Source organism: Metarhizium robertsii, assembly GCF_000187425.2.
Source record: "Metarhizium robertsii ARSEF 23 chromosome Unknown MAA_Scf_7, whole genome shotgun sequence".
NCBI classification, from domain to species: Eukaryota; Fungi; Ascomycota; class Sordariomycetes; order Hypocreales; family Clavicipitaceae; genus Metarhizium; species Metarhizium robertsii.
Genome location: NW_011942215.1, coordinates 1,445,927 through 1,458,865, shown reverse-complemented (window position 1 = coordinate 1,458,865; position 12,939 = coordinate 1,445,927). Strand labels below are relative to the sequence as shown.

At 50.8% G+C, this 12,939-nt stretch overlaps 5 protein-coding genes across 5 annotated transcripts; 4 read left to right on the top strand and 1 right to left on the bottom strand.

Annotated features, from left to right (window-relative positions):
- Positions 1-2,754: 2,754 nt before the first annotated feature.
- MAA_11405 (Aromatic prenyltransferase, DMATS type) lies at positions 2,755-4,652 on the top strand (the record flags this gene model as incomplete). Its single annotated transcript, XM_011413399.1, has 3 exons — positions 2,755-3,375; positions 3,575-4,482; positions 4,544-4,652. 3 exons carry the CDS (start codon positions 2,755-2,757, stop codon positions 4,650-4,652), a joined length of 1,638 nt encoding a protein of 545 aa, XP_011411701.1.
- A 566-nt stretch (positions 4,653-5,218) lies between these two features.
- On the top strand, positions 5,219-6,048 carry MAA_00530 (sulfatase; the record flags this gene model as incomplete). The annotated part of the gene is made up of 2 exons (XM_007818528.2): positions 5,219-5,349; positions 5,421-6,048. 2 exons carry the CDS (start codon positions 5,219-5,221, stop codon positions 6,046-6,048), a joined length of 759 nt encoding a protein of 252 aa, XP_007816719.2.
- Positions 6,049-6,921: 873 nt separating this feature from the next.
- Positions 6,922-7,881, top strand: MAA_11404 (Fungal transcriptional regulatory protein; the record flags this gene model as incomplete). The annotated part of the gene is made up of 1 exon (XM_011413398.1): positions 6,922-7,881. The coding sequence occupies one exon, from the start codon at positions 6,922-6,924 to the stop codon at positions 7,879-7,881; it is 960 nt and encodes a 319-aa protein (XP_011411700.1).
- A 1,389-nt stretch (positions 7,882-9,270) lies between these two features.
- MAA_00531 (glutathione-dependent formaldehyde-activating enzyme) lies at positions 9,271-10,013 on the top strand (the record flags this gene model as incomplete). Its single annotated transcript, XM_007818529.1, has 4 exons — positions 9,271-9,446; positions 9,594-9,626; positions 9,684-9,738; positions 9,807-10,013. 4 exons carry the CDS (start codon positions 9,271-9,273, stop codon positions 10,011-10,013), a joined length of 471 nt encoding a protein of 156 aa, XP_007816720.1.
- Positions 10,014-10,557: 544 nt separating this feature from the next.
- Positions 10,558-11,644, bottom strand: MAA_00532 (3-oxo-5-alpha-steroid 4-dehydrogenase; the record flags this gene model as incomplete). The annotated part of the gene is made up of 3 exons (XM_007818530.1): positions 10,558-10,907; positions 10,981-11,466; positions 11,527-11,644. The coding sequence occupies 3 exons, from the start codon at positions 11,642-11,644 to the stop codon at positions 10,558-10,560; spliced, it is 954 nt and encodes a 317-aa protein (XP_007816721.1).
- Positions 11,645-12,939: the final 1,295 nt, after the last annotated feature.

Below are 12,939 nucleotides of genomic sequence, written 5' to 3'. Positions count from 1 at the left end.
GAAGAATCCGATTGCCTTGTACAAACTATTTTGATACTCTTCAGCATACGCAGTGCTAGTCATAAGCAGCCAGCTGCAGTGCCAAGTTTTCATGCCTGAGATTGTTGTCCAACATTGACATCTCCAAGCTGTCTTGATCAAAGTGCCGGGCGATGATCTGTATCTACGGATATCGGGCGGCTCGGTCAGGCTCATCATTAACTAGTAGTATCAGGGAGATTTACGTAAAGCCGGCATATCTGCGATGGTGAGGCGAGCGTGTCGAGGGTGGTGGTTGGTTGCCAAACCCGATAGAAAGCTGGCAGGCAGGGTGGTTGTTGATCTCCTTGTGTCATGAATGGTTCAAGGGTGTATTTGCATGTGGTGCTGTTTAGCGCTGGCTTGTTTGGCTCGTGGGTCCTTTGGGACAAGGCGCCCATCTATGCATGCTGCAGTATTATGCGAGAGGTGCAATTCTCGTGCTTGTCTCGGTGGTGTTTGGACATCTGAGCCCTAGTCGCCGTGTCGTTTGTTCGTTGACAACCCGGGCGGTCGAAAATAAAGGAGCACTTGAGACCGGGTGTCATCGCCAATGGATGTCTCATTGAAGTGGGAACAGGCTTGAACCAGTTGTCGGCTCTGGCGTGCTCCGCAGTCCGCCCCGTACTTTAAGTATTGACGTTAGATTAGGCGCGGACACGGAAAAGGGAGCGTTTGCAGCCATGGTGTCATCCGTCAAGGCGATGTCGACATCGCAGGATGACGGCATCAAGACGGCGAGAAGAGGGAGCAATGACAGTTTTGCTAGCGTATGCTAGTGCAGAGTTTCTTACATGGCAGAAATCCACATGCAACAAAAGGGGTCGGTCCATCATGGTGTCAGAGTGTCCAGCTCGTCGCACACAAGCCAGGAAGGCACCGGCTCGCTGTTCCTTCCCAGCCGCACCGCACTTTGTTGTACATGCTTTGTACGTGGGGAAACCCTCGACACTCGACGACTTCAGTCCACCACAAGAACAACTCGGATAGGAATAACACTAACCTGACAACAGCCATGCCACGCCCACACCATTTCGTGCCCACCACGTATTGTACATTATTGTCCTTTGCCTCTCTTTCGAGTCAATCCAGATGTCACGGACGGCACCACTGCGTCAACACCAGCCCCTTTGATTCCGCAGCCCCGAATGCCAGAACTACCGTCTGTCTGGCAGTACGGAGCACACCCGATTGGAACGACTTCGAGCCGTACCTGGGGTCTATCCACAAGTCTGCCAAGGAGATTTAAGAGCTGCTAATCCCAGTTCCAGGGTTGTGCTTCATACCATCATTGTCCGGCGCTAAAAAGTCATGGACCAACCAAGTCAAGGTCGACGCCCAAAGCAGTAGTTCCACCAGACAGGCGTATTGTGGCTTCTCGAACCCCCAGCTCACACACGCCTCTGCTGCCCTCCCTCTTTATGAAATGCCAAGCGCAGTCGAGGGTCGTTGAGTCGTTCACACCGCCGAATTTTCCGATGCCCAATTTGCTGCCTTGTGTGCGAGTTGGCTGGGGAGGCACCATGTGACCACCTTCCAGGGTTGGGGCTGTTGGTCAGCTGTTGATGGCGTTCTCAGTTCATTCATTTCTCCTGGGGAATGAGGTTCCAATCATGGCGTCGGAGGCGGCAGCCAGATGTTAGAGCCTGACTAGGACAGCCGTTCGAGACCGCGAAACTCGTCAAGGACCAGCGTTGACAACAATACGTGATACGTATTGAGAGTTGAGTCTCAAGCCGGGGGTGGGCACCAGTAGCGAGACAACTATCCAGACCACATCGTATTCAAGCTAAGCCCCGTTGGGGGCATGAACCCTTCACCTATTGCATTTTACTTTGCATAGATGGAGCCCAGAATGCCCGGGATACGTTCAGCAACATGCTTTTTAGCTGGGGTTGCACACGCGGGCATGACCATCAGTCACCTTCTCACACCAAGGACCTCAATGTCTCCCGCCCGAAAGCCGGCTCCGCAATGGATTGAATTTGCCCCTCCCCCCTTTGGGTTCCCGCCGCGTTAGAACTGAGTTGGTGGAAAGGCCCACGACCCCGGGTGCGGCGAGATGCTCCCATACGAGTGGCGGGTTGGCAAAGGGAGAAGAGATAGAGAGTATAAATGCCCCGGTGTCTCTCCCACACCTCTCTCCTGCTTTTGTTGGCATCATGTCGTTCTTGTCACATACGCATTGCTATTACTATTACTGTTTCTTGTACTGGACTACTTTTTTGAGCTAATTCGAAACATTGGAGCACTGTCTGTATTTACATCCGTTGTAAGAAGGACTGAGATTCTTGCCGCCCGAACTTCAGTCTTCTTGTTACCTTTGAGCTTTATTCTTTTGGGGTCTCTTGTTTTTTTTTTCCTTTAGTGGAAAGGACGTCAAGGAATTGGGAGGGAACGCAGTAGCTGTACTCCGTACCTACCCTTTTATCAGAGAACTCACCATTTTCCTCTTTCTGTGTGGCGCTCTGCTCTGAGTTGTCATATAGTCTCCTCTGCTGTATTGGTCGCCATCTACATCACGAGAGCTCCCTTTCCGGATTTACACCTATTTCCTTCTGGTTCCAGCCGCCAATCCTTGAAGTGAATCTTCCAAAGAACTAATGAGTAGAAGACCGCAGCTTCAGAGACAACAGCAGCAGTGATCAAAGAGCTAGCTGAGAGCACCGGGGGGGGATTGAGAGATTCTGACCTAAAAGACCCTTTCGAACAATAGGCTATTCCAATTATTTCAACATGGCTCCCGATATCAACACCATTCAGACGACGGCACCTCTTCCCAGGGGCAGCGCTGAGAAACCCAACATTCTCTACATCATGGCTGATCAGCTGGCTGCCCCTCAGCTCAAGATGTATAATCCAGAATCACAGATCAAAACGCCAAACCTGGACCGCCTCGCTGCCACCTCTGTACAGTTTGATTCTGCGTACTGTCCTTCCCCGTTGTGCGCCCCCTCCCGAATGAGTATGATCACAGGTCTTTTGCCCATGAAGATCGGCGCTTATGATAATGCCTCTCAAATCAACTCCGAGATCCCTACCTATGCCCATTATCTCCGTTCCAAGGGCTACCAGACAACTCTGGCAGGTAAGATGCACTTTGTCGGGGATCAGCTTCATGGATATGAGCAGCGTCTTACGAGCGACATCTACCCCGGGGATTTTGGCTGGGCCGTCAACTGGGATGAACCCGATACTCGTCTAGAATGGTATCACAATGCCAGTTCAATTCTACAGGCAGGCCCTTGTGGTCGTAGCAATCAGCTGGATTATGATGAGGAGGTCATGTATCGAAGCGTTCAGTATCTGTGGGACCACGTCCGCGAAGGCCCGGAGAAGCGCCCGTTTGCTTTGACGGTAAGTGAATGTTTAAATAGGTAGTAGGATGGCCCTTTTCCCGGCGAAGCAAGATCTTTATTGTTCACATTGCCCGCAAACGGACAACATGAGGCGAGCTACCAAAAAAGAGTCAACTGCTGGAAAGGAGCTTGAGGGAACAGATAAGTCTTTTGCCCTTTATGACAACGCTAACAGACACATTTTTCTCTATATATAGGTTTCTCTCACTCATCCTCACGACCCTTACACCATCACTAAGCAGTACTGGAACCGCTATGAGGACGTAGATATTGCGCTGCCCAAGATCCGCATTCCCAAGGAGGAGCTCGATGCTCATAGCAAGCGTTTACTGAAAGTCTGCGACCTCTGGGACCAGGACTTTTCTGACGAACAAATTAAGAGAGCCAAGCGCGCCTACTACGGCTCCGTCAGCTACGTGGACGATTGCATTGGCAAACTTCTCGAGACTCTTGAAGACGCTGGTTTGGCCGAGAACACCATCATCATTTTCAGTGGCGACCATGGCGACATGTTGGGCGAGCGAGGTCTGTGGTACAAGATGAGCTATTTCGAGTCATCTGTTAGAGTCCCTCTACTGGTCAACTACCCGAAGTGGTTCCAACCTCACCGCGTCAGCCAAAATGTGTCAACGCTTGACCTGCTCCCAACTATTTGCGATCTAATTGGCACCAAGCCTGCTCCGTATCTGCCCATGGACGGGCTTAGCATGTTACCCCATCTTCAGAATAGGGAAGGCCATGACACTGTCTTTGCTGAATACACTGGCGAAGGCACTGTCCGACCAATGATGATGATCCGCCGTGGACCTTGGAAGTATATCACTTGCCCGGCCGACGAGCCACAATTCTACAATTTGGAACGGGACCCCCAAGAAGTTGACAATTTGGCACGCTTCGTGAGGGTTGCACCACAGAATGCTGAAGAAGAAGGAATTAAAGCGCTGTTCGAAAAATACGACGCAGAGGCCAAGGCCAAGTGGGATTTTGACGCCATCACAGCACAGGTTCTTCAGTCTCAGCGCAGCCGTCGCGTTGTTTGGGATGCCCTTAAAGAAGGCGCATTCACAAGCTGGGATTTCGATCCCTTAGATGATGGTAGAATGAAGTAAGTAATATTGGGTTGGGCAGTACGCCAGTCAAGAATCATCGTTTTAACGGCTAGCCAGGTATATTCGCTCCACTATCCCTCTGGATGCTCTGGAGCGCCGTGCTCGTTTCCCCTTTGTGGACAGTAACGGGTACGATTCTAAAGCGGTCAACTCAACTCGTAATTGAGCTGAAGGAAACAGGTCAGGTGGGCATCAATTTTGCGAAGTCCAAAATGCTGATATGATGTTATTATGAAACTGGTAGTTATTACTCAGCCATGGGAATGATTGATATGAACTCGGACAGTATGTTATGTATGGATATTGCCATTTAGGAGTTAAAATGCGATTTTTTTCAAGGATGGTACCCAACGCGAATTAGCCTGTGGTGTTCGGCGTGTTCATGCTGAGTCAAGATTGGGATGCAGCAACCAAAAATTAGCACATTAACACTCGGGAAAATTGTTTCTTGGTCACAACTTATCACGTTTCACCCTCTCCTTTTTTTAAAGTAGAAGGGCTTTTGCCCAGCTCTCCAGAGTTTGGCGCTGCATAGCAAATGCTCAGCAGCTTTGTACTCAAAAAACCATGTGGGTCCCCGCAGTTGCGACGACATTGTACGGCAAAGAGAGCTGATCCACCACCTCTCCACAGCTTTCCTCACCACACACGTGCGAGCAATCCGCGCGCTACCAACCTCTATTCTCCAATTGACCTTCACCGGCCTTTTATCTGGCGGTATCTACATTCACCATGGCGACGCTGGCGCTGGACGAAGACGAGCTCAAGTCCGTGGAGCACACGGTCGCAAGGCTAGCCCAACTATCCAGCAGCATCCAGAGCCTGAAGATGGACATTCTAAAAAGCAATCCCCTGCCGCACCCGTACGTCTCGCAGCGCCCATCATGTCCCAGAAACCTCACGTGCACGTATATTCACCCGCAGCGGGCAACAGTTCGTCCCTCCAGGCTTCTGCGCAGATCCTGCAGCGCAACCTGCAGTCCGTCCTCGAGAGCCTCAACGACAACGCGGAGCTGTTTACGCGAATGGTCATCCACCCGTCGACCAACTACCCCGGCCGGACGCAGGAGAATATCCTGACGCAGTTGCTGCGCAAGAAGCTGGAGCCCGACGTGGAGGAGCTGGTTGCCGAGGGGCGCGAGACGGCGAGGCTCGCGACGCCAGAGGGGGTCGCGGAGCTGCAGGCGATCTGGGACGAGCTGCGGGAGTGGACGCAGGGCCGGATTGCGGCCTACGTGCGCGATGAGGCGGGCGATGTGTATACCCGTGAGGAGAGGGAGGCAGGGGTGGACAGTGTTCGGACGGGGCTGAGGAGGGGTCTTGATGAGAGCGACGAGGACGAGGACGAGGCGGATGAGGATGAGGACGAGGATGAGGACGGTGAGGGGGGCGGTAATATGGTGCCCAGGGGGCCGGAGCCGGAGACGCTGTTGTGGTTTGGGGCGAGGGGGGATTTTGAGCTGCCGCGGAACGTCGAGTTTGAGCGCAAGATGGGCGTGAAGAGGGGGCTGGAGGGTGTGAATATACCACCTGAGAGAATGGACGGTGTCGCTTCGTCTTAGGAGAAGAGGGTGAGGAGGCTGCGAGACTATGCTAAGGCAAGTCTGGAGCGAGCATGATGTTGGGTCACGACTTATGAATATTGCGTTGAATTTTGCAAGCGACATGTTTATAACTTACGAGGAATTGTAGCCCTCGAGAAGACATGCAGGGGGGGAGTGCAGCAGCAAAAAGCTGTCTTGTTAGAATATAATGTTGACCCATGGGCGTCGCTAGCTACATATAGGTGCCTACCTAGGTAGGCAAGCAGTTGGAAAGATATGCAGTAGATGATGGGATTTTCTGGACGGCCTGGGACATCATGGTTGAGATGACTTGGTGTTACATTCATGCCAACGCCTGGAAGGCCGAGGATCATTTTGGGAATACATCTTCTGCAAGGTATCTCGCGCATCATTCCTGATGACCATTTGCAGCAAAAACCAGCAACAGTCTTGCACATGCATCACTCAGCGTCACAAATCCAGCGCCAAAGTACAACGGTTCTGCATTGCAAAACAAGGGCAGGTCGGGGCCTTCGGCTGCGTCGGTATTGACGGATGTCGTGTGACTTGGTGGCTGCAATAATACCTGGCGCGGGCCACAGGATGATGTCAGCTCGACGTGGCTCAAGGCTGTCTGCCGTGTGTGAAACCCCCCTTCAGACTCTGAACAAGGCCGGTTGATTATATTCAGTGACCATGAGTATTACGACGGCTTCCGATCCGAGGGCTGACATTGATCCCATGGGCCGCCCATTGTGCCTTGATGCCTTAAAGGCCCTCCTCACTGCAAATATCGCGGTAGTTCTTGAGGAGGGGGTCCTCATTCAACGATTCGTCTACTTTCGTCGACCCTTGAGTAAAACCTGCTCCATGTGTATTTGATCGCACACGATGGCCGGTCCACATTCGTGTTCATCGTTGGGAGGTTTAGATGTTGGATTTGCGAGTATACCGCCTGCTTTGCTGTCCGCACGTGTTTCGCCGTTTGGAAAATCATCATACAAGAAGCCTGACCTCCGATTGAAGAAACGGGCAAGTAAATCACCGGTTTGCTTTACCGATGAATATACTGGGCCGTGTTTACTACTATCGCTGCCTGTGGAGATCCGGCTCCAAATATACGACTGGGTATATAAAGCAAGCCCGGTGCACAAGAACTTACCTCTCACGGGATATCCCCTCCCTGTGCGACAGCCACGGTCTACAATCTTGATTGAAGACAAAGAGAATCTATTACAAGAGGGTCGCGAAATCTGCGTTTCCACTCTTCTCCGCCAAGACCGGCTCTATAACTGCCTCCCGAGTAATCTCCTCGTGCTAAATCGACACATATACGCAGAAGCAAGGGAGATTCCATTCTACAGCAACGAGTTTGTTTTTGAGAATTGGTTTTCGTCCGGGCTAGTTGCAGCGGCATCATTGTTGACTGACGTGTTCGAACCCTGGCAAGCCGGAGCCATGCGATTTGCAAGAATCGAAATAAAGTTAAAAGATTTTCATGACGACAGCGGCTTCGAGAGATGGAGAATACTGAGTGCGAATTGGGCGAGCTATTTTCGTGGTCTGCGAGTATTGATTCACGTCTCGAATGATGCCTTGTTTGAGAAAAGCCGCTTGCCGGACGCCCTTGATGGGATCGCTGAGCGATGGGTGGTCGATGGGTGCTTGGCTCAAATGAAAGCCTTGGAAAAGCTTGAAGTTGAGCTGGTGACACCGTCTTCATGTCCTGATAGAGATAAGTTGGATTGGTGTAGAGAGCTTCAGGCAGCTTTGAGGATACATGGCTCAAGAGCCGTCGTGGCTAGTGTCAAATGCGATGTTAACTCTCTCAAAGATAACAAGACGGGATGAAGAGTAGGTGTCAAATTGGCGAAAGTGAGCGGCTAGGCCCTTCTGTCAATTGCATATTTTTTCAGACCTTTGTGTGGTTTCGTTGAACGACTGGACACTCCGTACATCCCACGTTCGTCCTCGCCCTTGTTGCTGCGCCGGTGGGGAAGGAACGAAAACAGAGCCACTCCATGTGACTACGCGCCAGTATCGCTCGCTCGGGGATGACTCACGTCGCCATGAATGGGCATGATGCGAAACGTTAGCATTTGCAGAGCGTGAAAGCTGCGACACTCGGCCCTCTCGATCCATTTCAACCGTCATTCTTTGGTGTCATGATTTGGATACTGGTTCACTGGAGTCACTGGAGTCACTGGACCGATCGTGGCCGCGAGTGCCCGTTCATACCCACTCACTCCTCGGCGGAATTTTTGAACCAAACAAGAGACGGAGAAATATGGATGTTTTAATCGTTATCAGATTTACGTAGTACTTGCGATCAAAAAGCTACACCATAGCGTTGCCATTTTCTGTCGACGAGTCAAAGCGGAACCCTTTCGTGCATCAATCGCGACGGGTGAGTTTTGTTTTTAATTTGTTATTAGGGTTTTTTCTTTTTTCCTTTGGCCGGAATTCCTGCAAAATATGCCACACCAGCTGGACGGTAATTGCATCTTCATTGTCCATATTGCTCACTTCCGGGACACTCAAGACGCCGTATGTAAATTGGAACTTTCAAAGGCCGGTCCAGATGACCCGCTAGCTATGCGAAGTAGCGGCAGAGCGACACACCGGGACAGCGTTATTAATACATGAGCTACGAGACAGTATACCACTTACTCCAGTTCGATGTATCAATGTGCTTTTAGTTGAGTTGGCGGAAGCCCCATTTCCAAGGTGGAACCTGGCAACGTGCAGCGTTATGCCACCTGAGAACTGACTGGAGGCGTGACTCTGCAGCCAGCCGCACCTCGGCCATCATTAGACAAGTGAACACGGCGACCCTTGTAATCTGCTCTTGCCTTTTCAAGACATCGAGTCTCCGGTCTCGCTGAACATGCTTCTGTTTTTATTCATCCCAATCGTCTTCCTCACTTTCTGAACACTTGCATTCTTTCATCTTTATCATAATTATTTCCCTAATATTCATTTAGTATTGCGCGTGCTCAACTACAACATAGTTCTCCCCAAACCTGTCACTTGGTTAACAGTCATCCAATCCGAAGCAGGGCCTCTCCGCCGAGGCGCCCCGCCATCTCTCACCCGCACTGTACCTGTTCACGGCCGACAACACCACCGTGCTTGCACGTCCAACGCCTATCACGACAAAATCGCAAAAGTCCATGTTGGTATACCTATCCTAGCAGATGTTTTGACTAGTAACGACTACATACAATCGACGTGGAAAAGATGGACGCCCGGTGCCAATGCGGAGCCGTGGGCTTCAAAACGCCGTTGCCTGAGCCGCTGGCGCTGTACATCTGTCACTGCGCCGAGTGCAAGCGCCAGACAAGCTCAGCATTTGGTGCTTCTGCTATATTTCCGCGCTTCAGGATTCCCGAGGCCGAATTACTTAGCTGCTATGCGTAAGTCCTTGCCATGTTTCAGTTCCAATCTCCTGTTCCAAGACGCGTTCGTGCTACAAGTACGCCGTGTACCAGTCAGTCATTCAGCGTGCTCTTGATTCTGGATCCTGGATGACTCGCCGTAGTCCTTGCTAATGAGTGACACAGTCGACCCACGGCCTCGGGACAAACACTGTATTGGTATGCTTAAACTTGGTTAATTTATAATAGCTGTGCACCCGCTCGATAGACTAACAGGCTTGATAGCTACTTTTGCCGAAAGTGCGGGACTCGACTCCTTCACACAACACCGGTAGGCGCACAATTACATGATGATTCTCCGCCCCGTGATACCTGCAACTAATACCAACACCCAAGCAGACCAAAAATGTTGTATCCGTAAAAGGAGGGTGTCTCGAGGGCTTAGACTGGGGCAAGGCCATTCATCTTTGGACGAAGAGTGCTATGGTCCCTATCCCCGAAGGCTCCGAGACTCACTCCGAAGGTTCTTCCTCGACTGATTACGGTTCTACCCAAGAGTTTCTCGATCAACCACTCGATCAGCCTGGATCGGAATTGACCAGCTAAGCGGACTTTTGAAAAGAAAAGAAAACAACGAAATGAGGCGAAATTATGGGTCTAGTTTCATATGCTATTTCCTTTCATTACGGCGCAGCCTGCATTCTATACGCGAAAACGATAGGTATCTGTCCAAAACAATCGATGGAACAGAGTGGTTCACCCCTCTTCCCATCATAATGCGGCGTGAGATAAATTCACATTAAAATTTGGTAGTTGTATCTTAAAAACTTGGGCATCGTAATCTTCGGGCTGGGAACGTGGTTCAACACGGAAGGATCTTGTCTATTTCTGGGAATGCTGTTGTGCTAATTGTTCAATTTGGGGTGTTCGGGGGTCACACGGCGGGGGAACAAGAGGACGGACATACAGGGACATATATTTCATCCATATATACCAAATCATGGGAAGGAACATTGCTTGACATAGTATTTTGAATTAATTAATTGATCTCTATTATGTACTGCAAATGCGCGACGCAGCAACAGCGTTTAGAGCATAGCCGAGAATCCAGATATGTGTACATGGTCTCTTATAATCCATTATCCATTCATCATTCACTTCGCTCAAAAACACCAGCATCTGCTGACGGAGGATAAAATACGTACATGGGAAACTCCAGGAAAATGGTTCGTTTCAAAAACAAAGGCATCTTCTCATACAGCTGTGGGGGGAATGGAATCAAGATACTCGTCCGGTCCAGCCACCGCTTGTATCCTTCCCAATTGTTGCCCTTCTCATAGCGTGCTTTGGCCTTTGGCCTCTCCGAAAGGGGCAGTCCAGAGACAAACATGAGCAGTACTGTGAGAAGAATTGGCCCCAAGATTGTCGCGTACAGCGCTTTGTAGGCCTGGCCTGAGACGTACCCATCCGCTGCTGATGAAACGGCGATCATGTAAATGGCTAAGGTGGCCGTTAGCATTCCATGCTCAACACTTTCATCCTGTTCGCCAAAAACCATTAAATGTAAACTTACAGAACTGAATAATTATCTCGCCAAAGTAATTCGGATGTCTCGACACTTTGAACAAGCCGACATCACAAACCGCGTACCCATCGTGGGATTTTCGGAAATTGTACTTTTGCATGTCACTCACGCTCTCCATAAGAAACCCAATCGTAAATAAAACAATGCCGGCAATGTCTCTCCCAGTGCCAAATGAATGCTGTGGGTACTGCGTCACATTGGGCGAGTTCAATATGGTCACGGGGAGTGACACCGTCCACACCCAAATCATTTGAAAGACCCAGAAGCCAAGAAAGGGAAAGAACTTGTCGCGCTTGTCGTCGAATCGATCATCTGAGCCTGTGCGCAGGATGCGAAAGAAGAGGAAGGACGAGAGACGAACGGCCCAGAGGATGAGAAACAGAGAGGCTACAACTTGGCGCGCATGGTGGTGGCCGGAGAGGGAGAGTGTGAGGATCGCCAGGATGGCGAAGTTGGTGCCGCCGGCGAGGTCTTCTTGGAGTTAGACGATGTAGTTTGTAGTTTGCGGTTGCAGCGAAGGGGGCTGCGACTTACCAGTGAGTTTGTCGAATTTGAAGGAATATGCGATGGCGAAGAAGAAGAGCTGGTAGGCAACGGTGACAATGGCCGTTATTCCCAGGTAGTAATTGTCTAGAACATGGGTGACAGCCATGGCGAAGAACACCTCATACGAAGCTGTTGGCGATGGAAGGTCTGGCAGCACGAATGGAATGGGGTGAAGGATAATTTTTGTATGTAGGAATGCAGATATTATAACTGCCGCATGTTGGCATTCTCATGGCGCTATGTGGTGTGCGTCATAATAAAACGGGCATTTCCATGTGAGGGAGGTGTCTTTTGACGCCATGACGAACACACACCGACACCCAATGACGGATGTCATCATTGACCGTGACTGCAAAAGCGATCGCGGTGGTCGCAGAGAGACTAGTGGAGTTTAGTGACTTTTGCCGCCATGTCTCTACAGGAAGGTGCGAGGTACCCGTCGCCTGCCTTTGCCAGCACTGGTCCAACACTGCCCGATGTTTAAGCCAAATCGACAATCTGCAGATCTCGCTCTCATCCAAGCGCCAATTCATCAATATCTCTGCGGATATTCTACGTAAGCACCAAAGGACCAAAGAATTCACCAGTGTAATGGCACTCTCGAAAGAGAGGATGTATCCTCCGCCTGTCCATCTACCTGGGTGCTGACGCACTTGGCAGCCATCTGTGAAACCAGAGGTGCGGCGGCCGTTCGATTGCACCGTTCGACTTTCGACGTCGCAACCCACTCCCGAACAAAAAGTGATGGGAACATTACTTACGCACTCGTCAGCATCAAACGCACCAGCGCGTAGTACCGACCAAGTTTTATGCTCCGTCCACACAAACACCAACTAGGCTCTCCATTTGCACATTTTCAGATCGCTGTCATGTGACGCGAGGCCATGCCCCCAAACGCAAGCTGTCTGGGCCAGACGTCTCCAAACGTCTCAGTCTCGACGCCAACTACTCCTCGTGCAACAGCATGCACCCACTTGGGCCCTGACCGCAGCCGCATCCCTCGCGAATCCAACCTACTCAAACAAGCTATGAACCAGGATGTATGGGGGATAGGAGGTATCATCACCATTCATTCCGCTGTCAATGTCCCCAAATTGCTGAGAAATCCATGGGGGGCTTCAGTTTCCACCTGGTCCGATTGGAGGCAAACATGACACTCGACAACATGCGCCTCTCTTTCCGGGCTGCCGAGATCTCTCCTCATACGAGCGCAACAGGACTCACTACTCGTAGCAAGTGTAAAGGCTTCATACAAGATATCTGTTCAGATGCTACGCGAATCTCCCGCTGAATTAATGCATGTACTGTCTGGTGCCGTGTTTTCCCACCCACACCATCTGATCTTTCTCTTCACCATCGTACACTGCCCTCTTCATTTTCCCCTTTCGTCTTCCTTTCCTT